Below are 7,487 nucleotides of genomic sequence, written 5' to 3'. Positions count from 1 at the left end.
TACTAGCTAGGCTACTTATATATAATATGCGATAAATATTGGTGCATAATTTATTTTTATATTTTATTTATGTAAGGGTGATTCAATATAAAATTTGGTTAAAAGAAATGTAAGTATAGTTTAGTTTCATAAGAAATAATTAAAATGTATAATTTTTGTAGGCATTAAAGTTTTAATACAAGGTATTAATAAATATAATATATATATTTTGAATTTCTTAAATATCATAAGTTGTGTCATTGGATTAGTAGTTAAAGTTCTAACTCATGCACATGGGTTCAAGGGTTCAATCCTTTCGATCATGTTACAATCATACACCATATAAATGCTGAAATGCAAATGGTCCACATTATTCACGTAGCAGTAATATGTAATGTAGCATGTGAATTATTTCCTACTCCCTCCATTCCCTTTTGTTCTTCCCCTAAAGAATGTTGGGTGTGGTTTAAGAAAACTGAATCTTGGTTTGTATTGGGATATGAGTAATGATTGGGTGTAAGAATAATGATTGGGTGTAAGAAATTGAATAAAGTAAAGAGAGAGAAAGTATTTAATTAATAGGGAGAAAAGTAGATATTTTATTAAAGTAATGAAAGAAATCAGCAAAAAAATTCAGTCACATGGGGTATGGGACCCATCAGCTGTTACATGGACCAATCAGATTTAATCATACAATGACTCACGTTTTTTTTGGCTGGAAATTAAGCCCAAACAATTGATTTCAGTTTTCCCTCCAAATTTTCCCCCCAAATAAAAAAACAGGGGATTTTTAATTTCCCTCCAAATTTTTGAGGGGTTGACATAGTGAATTCCCTTTATAAATAGGGTCACTTTCCCCCCACAAAAGACCAAAATCTGACTTTTACCAAGTTCAATAAATACAAGCAAAACACCAAAATTTCTTCCTCAATTCAGCATTAAATAGCAAAAAAACAGGGGACTTAATGGCTTCAGATCAAGAGGATGACGATTTCCTCGGATTTTCTGATGATGAAGGCGATGGCATTAACTCCGATTCTGACTCAGAGGTAGGTGATGATGCTGCTGACTTGGTACAAGCTTCTCAAAATACTGCTGCTGATTTTGGGGACATTGGGTTTAATGAAGATGTACCAAACAGCACTGAATATGTACAGCAAGTACCAGAAGTAGAAGGGGAAGGGCACCAGCAAACTACCAACTTTCAAGAGGTACCATTTCTTTTTGATTTGAACTTTCCACCACCATCAGAAAATGCATCACCAATTCATCATCAAACAGCAACACCCAGAACAGATCATCATAAGCCTAGGACTCCTAGAATAAATAATGAATTGAGGCTTGAAATTTTGGTGTACCTGCTGAATAGAAAAATTCCAGATTCAGAAACTCTTTTGTTTGGGACAATAAGGGATGCAGCCATAGAATTTGATTACAACAGAAAAACCATAGGGTCAATATGGGACAAAGCAAAGAAGCAGAAGGCAGCAATGAATTCATATGTGGTGGAAAGTAAGTATCACAAGTGTGGCAGGAAAAAGGTTCAAGTCACATATGACTCTATTGCACAAATAGCCATGGGGGACAGAACATGCATTGTAGATCTTGCAAGAATGCTCAATTTGGGACCAACAACAGTATGGAGGCTCATCAAGAGGAAAATTATTAAGCCACACTCAAGTCCCTTGCATCCAGGCATTTCAGATGCATGCAAAATGGCAAGGATGAGGTGGGTACTCAGACTAATAATGGATTACACTATACCACAGGAACCAACATATTACAGCATGTATGACTTCATTCATATTGATGAGAAGTGGTTTTATTTGACTCAAAAAAACCAGAGAGTTTATCTTGCAAACAATGAACCCTATCCACATAGAAGTGCAAGTTCAAGAACCAAGATACCAAAATTCATGTTCATGGCAGCAGTAGCCAGACCAAGGTGGGGTGAAAATGGGAATTGTGAATTTGATGGTAAAATAGGCATATTTCCATTCACAAATGCAGTTGCAGCCAAGAGGACATCAAAAAACAGAGTAAAGGGGACCATTGAAACAAAGCCAGTGAAGTCTGTGAATCAAATTGAAACAAGGGCAATGATGATCAACTTGCTAATTCCAGCAATCAAGGCAAAGTGGCCACCACATGAAGGGGAAAAGGTCATCTATATCATTCAAGATAATGCAAAGGCACATATATTGCAAAATGATCCTGAATGGCAACTACACTACAAACAAGATGGGTTCACTTTTGTGTTGACTCAACAGCCAGCAAACAGTCCAGATTGCAACATCTTGGACTTGGGATTTTTCAGGTCAATACAATCACTTATGCACAAGAAAATGCCTAAAACTGTGGAGGACTTAAGTGGAGCAGTGTATGATTCTTTTAATGAGTTGCATCCTAAGACATTGTCTAATGTGTGGATGACATTACAGTTTGTTTCTAATGAGATTCTAAAACACAAAGGCAACAATGATTACCAACTTCCACACAACAAGAAGAAGATTTTAGAAGATGAAGGCAGACTGCCAGAGCAAGTCAAGGCACCTATATGGGCAGTTAATGAATGCATGCAACTCTATGATGAATGGAAAGCAAACCAGTGAAGCAAGGTGAAAACAATTAGATAACTTTTTGTGTTTTGGGGACATGTTTTTAAATTGACAAGTAAAACCAATGTGTCACTTTTGTAAGCTTAAATGCAAGCATAACATGTAGGCAAAACATTTTGTAAGCATATCTTTTGGAAGCATCAATGAATGAATCTCATGTTTAAGTTTAGTAAAGTTTTTTTCCATCATTCTTATTCACATCAATGTAGAGTAATCAAGGCAAGGCAATAAACATCAAATGAGTACATAACAAGAACAAGGCAGCATTGGCAGAAAAAGTACAAGGCACAAGAGGTAAGGCAGCATTGGCAACACTATAAACAAGGCAGCATTGGGTTCTTAAGAACAAGGCAGCATTTGCAATATCACAACTCTAAACACATCGGCTTCAAAATGGAAATAAATAATAATATCACATCATTTTCAGATGGAAATTATTCCCATTTTGAAACCGATGCGTCAAAAGATGTAATTTTGACAAAAACAATCAATTCATCATTGATAACACATGGAATATGCCTCACATAAACAAAGATTCATAAATATCTCAGAATGTCCCCAAAAATCATTGAATCAAACCCTTTCCAATTAAACTTAGCTCCTGAAAAACATCATGGATGCTAATGGTGCATGAGTTTGATTGAAAAACAAAGGGTTTGACACTCATAAAATGAAGACTCATCACAGATCACAAGGCATAAGTACAAAAACTTCTTCACATCACATCTCTAAGCACATCGGCATCCAAATGGAAAGAATGCATATCACATCATTTTCAGATGGAAATTCTTCCCCATTGGATGCCGATGTGCCAAAAGATGTAATGGTAAGGAAACAAGAACAAAGCAGCAAAAACAAGGAAGCAATGAACAAGGCAACATCATTGACTCTCAGTTAAGTTGTTTTACATCATTGACAGATTTGTTTCTAAATGATTTACAACCTCACCACCAATTCACCAAAGGGGATACTAGATCAATCAATGATGTGACATGATCTGTATTCCCTTTGGTGATTGGTGGTGAGGGACATGTTTAGAATCAAATATCTCAGGTTATCAACACATACATCACAGATCAGAAACACTAACATCATTGAATATCAGAAACACATTATACATGTTTTGCAATACATGAATTGCCTCTCCTGTCTAACCTGACATAAGATCTCAGAATGTCCCCAAGCATCATTGACACAAACCCTATCCCCTAACACTTAGCTCCGGAAGAGCATCAATGATGCTAATGGTACACAAGTGTTATTGGAACATTGGGTTTGAGTCTCAGCAAATGAAAGACTCATCACAGATCAAGCATAACAATAACAATCAACAATGCATCAGATCACCATGAACTAATCAAAGCATAGGGTTTGAACCTCATCAAATGAAAGACTCATCACAGACCTCCACTGATTCATGGGACATGAAGCATTAAACAGATCATTAACATGTAGGGTTTCATTTCTCAGACATATTGACACACATCATTGATCAAGTAGTTTCAATACTATCATATCTTTAACATTCTTCTGCCGAATGGAATGATTGATATTCACATTCCATTGTGTGAAATGACATTCACTCCGTTCGACAAAAGAAGTTAAAGGACAATTATCAAAACAAAGATCTCAGAATATCAACACTAACATCATTGAATATCAGAAATACATTATACATGTTTTGCAAGACATGAATTGCCTCTCCTGTCTAACCTGACATAAGATCTCAGAATGTCCCCAAACATCATTGACACAAACCCTATCCCCTAACACTTAGCTCCGGAAGAGCATCAATGATGCTAATGGTGCACAAGTGTTATTGGAACATTGGGTTTGAGTCTCAACAAATGAAAGACTCATCACAGATCAAGCATAACAATAACAATCAACAATGCATCAGATCACCATGAACTGATCAAAACATAGGGTTTGAACCTCATCAAATGAAAGACTCATCACAGACCTCCACTGATTCATGGGACATGAAGCATTAAACAGATCATTAACATGTAGGGTTTCATTTCTCAGACATATTGACACACATCATTGATCAAGTAGTTTCAATACTATCATATCTTTAACATTCTTCTGCCGAACGGAATGATTGATATTCACATTCCATTGTGTGAAATGACATTCACTCCGTTCGACAAAAGAAGTTAAAGGACAATTATCAAAACAAAGATCTCAGAATATCAACAATCACATCATTGAAGATCACAAACCTCCTAATATTGATCTCAGAATGTCCCCAAGCATCATTAAAACAACTCCAAACCACAAACACTTAGCGCCCGAGAAATATCATTACTGATACTAATGGCAGCACGAGCATTTGTGGTTAGTTGGACTTGTTCCTCAGCAAAAAAAAGACTCATCATCGATCACAATAAATAAAGGGACATTATTGTATCCTAAAGGGACATGCTTGGACATTAAGCATTCAACACCAGGCCACACTGAGAGGACTGAAATAACTCAAACCCTATCCCCAAATTATATTCATTTCATGCCTTTACTAATCCAAAACATAGTTATACTGATCAAATCTCATACTCACCAAAGCATCATATTTATCATACACAAAACATACCATAAAACAGGGGACATTAAGCCATCAAATCATGTTCATCACACAGACAACATTCCACAAAATTTCATAACCATATGGAAACACCATCATCCAATCATCATTATCAATATCAATATCATAACTTAAAATATCTAACATCAACATCCATACAACTAATCACAACATCATCATCCAAACAACAACACCCCTGGCCAACAACAGATCACAGTTGTTGGCATCCACCTTATGACTCCACAGCTAGCCAGCATTCAATAAAATGAAAAAAGGGAGAAAGGAGACAGACTTATCTAAGCATCATCAGATGCTGAAGCCGATTTTTTTCCCTTTTCTCCTTTCTTTGAGGAGGGATAACCAGATGAAAGTTGTCCTGGAGACCCAACAGCATCACCATTCTCATTTTCACACTCTCCAACATACACCAGATCAAATGAATCAGACCCACTTGGTTCCTTGCAATCAATAGGGGACAAACAACATGATTAGTGCCATCATAAAATAACAGGGGACCATGAATTAAAATCAGATTTAATCAAACAACTCAAAATAAAGTTCCAAATAATTTCAGATCACCATGGTTACCACATGCAATGAGATAAATGAAAGCAAATCACACAATAATTCCATTAAAATCCAACTAATTTTCCGAATACATCCAGATCCCATTTTTACCCAAAAAATGTGAAATAATATCCCAAATACATCCAGATCCCATTTTTAACCACATGCAATGGGAAAACAGATCAACAAAACACATGAATATTCCGATTTTCTTCAAATAATTTCCAAATAGCTCCAAATAAAATCAGAACTCAATTTTAACAACATGCAATGAAAAAACAGAGCACAAAATAAAATCAAAACTCAATTTTAACAACATGCAATGAAAAAACAGAGCACAAAATAAAATCATAATTCAATTTTAACAACATGCAATGAAAAAACAGAGCACAAAATAAAATCAGAACTCAATTTTAACAACATGCAATGAGAAAACAGAGCAAAGAATAACATAAAAAGCCCGAATGAATCCAACAAATCTCCAAAAAATTCCCAAAAAATTCGAAATAATACCAGATCTGCATTTTTAACACATGCAATGGGAAATCAGAGCAACTACTCCAGAAAATAATCCGAGTTTAATGAACAATACTCCAAATAAATCAAACATTTATCAAATCCCACTTTTTTAGACATGCAAACATTCATCAAACCATTTTAATAAAACCGACATCAATAACCCTAAATAAATCGCAAAAAATCAAAATTAATACCTCATCGGAATCTCCTTCACCGAAAAAACGCAGATCTGAGGGAGTGGGTTTCCGATCGTCATATTTTGACTCAACCTCCTCTCCTGGCTCCACTTCCCTCTTCCGAAACCATTCTTCCAAATAGTTTCGAGTACTCGTATTTTCTTTTTGGGCCAAATACAGATTGTTTTTATATTCGGCGGAGTAGGAATGCTCGTTATTGGGACAGTTGCACTTGGATCCCCAATCACAGTTGGAATCGGGGATTCTTTGACCAGAAGTTCCCACCCCAGAATCACCTCGAGTTCTAGACAAAGAAGAACCCATAAAGTACCAGAAAAACAGAGATCAGCGACGATTAGGGACCAAAAAGGGGACAAAAATAGAGGGGATCTGATCGGAAAATGATTCCGAGTAATTTTTATGAACGTTTTTCGGCGAAAACGTTTCAGATTTGCGAGATTTGGAGAGGAAAACCCAGATCAGAGGCGGAAAACCTAGGGTTTTCTCAAGAACAGGGGAGGAATTTTAAGAGAGAGAGAGAGTGAAATAAGAGAGAGAGAGAGATCCGAAGAGGTGAGAGAGAGAAATCAGAATGAGAGGTGAGAGAGAGAAATCAGAATGAGAGGTGAGGGAGGGATTGTGAGATTGGGACGGGTTATAAAGGGAGGGGGGTGGGGTTAGGTTAATTAATTAAATAAGGTGGGTGGGGTAAAAGTGGGTGGGAAAGGGTAGAATCTTAGGGTATTTTTTGTAAATAGTGGGGAATCTTAGGGTAAATTGGTAAAAAAACTATGGCCAAAAATAGTAAAGATTCAGTAGGGGAAGAACAAAAAGAAATGCTAAAAAAGGAAATGGGAAGAACAAAAAGGAATGGAGGGAGTATAACATAATTTATGCCAAATCAAGTTAATAATCAAGTTAACCCGTCTCGAGTTCGAGTTCGAGCCATGAGAAATTAAGAACGCAACAACGTTACGTAAATCCGAAGAGAAATAAAACTTCCTAATTATTTGACCAAACCATATTTGACATTATTTGTTCATT

At 36.2% G+C, this 7,487-nt stretch overlaps 1 protein-coding gene across 3 annotated transcripts; it reads right to left on the bottom strand.

The window, feature by feature from the left end:
* Nucleotides 1–1,199: 1,199 nt before the first annotated feature.
* On the bottom strand, nucleotides 1,200–7,061 carry LOC130461169 (uncharacterized). 3 transcript variants are annotated; one of them, XM_056829144.1, is made up of 3 exons: nucleotides 6,462–7,061; nucleotides 5,474–5,639; nucleotides 1,200–1,337 (listed from the first exon to the last, which is right to left on the bottom strand). In XM_056829144.1, exons 1-2 carry the CDS (start codon nucleotides 6,765–6,767, stop codon nucleotides 5,478–5,480), a joined length of 468 nt encoding a protein of 155 aa, XP_056685122.1. In that variant the 5' UTR covers nucleotides 6,768–7,061; the 3' UTR covers nucleotides 1,200–1,337; nucleotides 5,474–5,477. The 3 variants fall into 3 exon arrangements, with proteins under 3 accessions (XP_056685122.1, XP_056685120.1, XP_056685121.1); XM_056829142.1 differs by having other exon boundaries at nucleotides 1,200–1,340; nucleotides 6,462–7,060; XM_056829143.1 differs by lacking the exon at nucleotides 1,200–1,337 and having other exon boundaries at nucleotides 4,487–5,639; nucleotides 6,462–7,058.
* Between the last annotated feature and the right edge of the window lie 426 nt (nucleotides 7,062–7,487).

Source organism: Spinacia oleracea, chromosome 5 (assembly GCF_020520425.1).
Source record: "Spinacia oleracea cultivar Varoflay chromosome 5, BTI_SOV_V1, whole genome shotgun sequence".
NCBI lineage: Eukaryota > Viridiplantae > Streptophyta > Magnoliopsida > Caryophyllales > Amaranthaceae > Spinacia > Spinacia oleracea.
Note: the sequence above shows the minus strand (reverse complement) of the source record. Positions and strands in the feature narration are given on the sequence as shown.

Excerpts from the sequence above, each read along its gene's own strand:
- LOC130461169 (XM_056829144.1), bottom strand. The coding sequence starts at position 6,767 with ATGGGTTCTTCTTTGTCTAGAACTCGAGGTGATTCTGGGGTGGGAACT. Across the intron at positions 5,640-6,461 it reads GTGAAGGAGATTCCGATGAG|GAACCAAGTGGGTCTGATTC; the intron begins GTATTAATTTTG and ends ATTGATTGCAAG.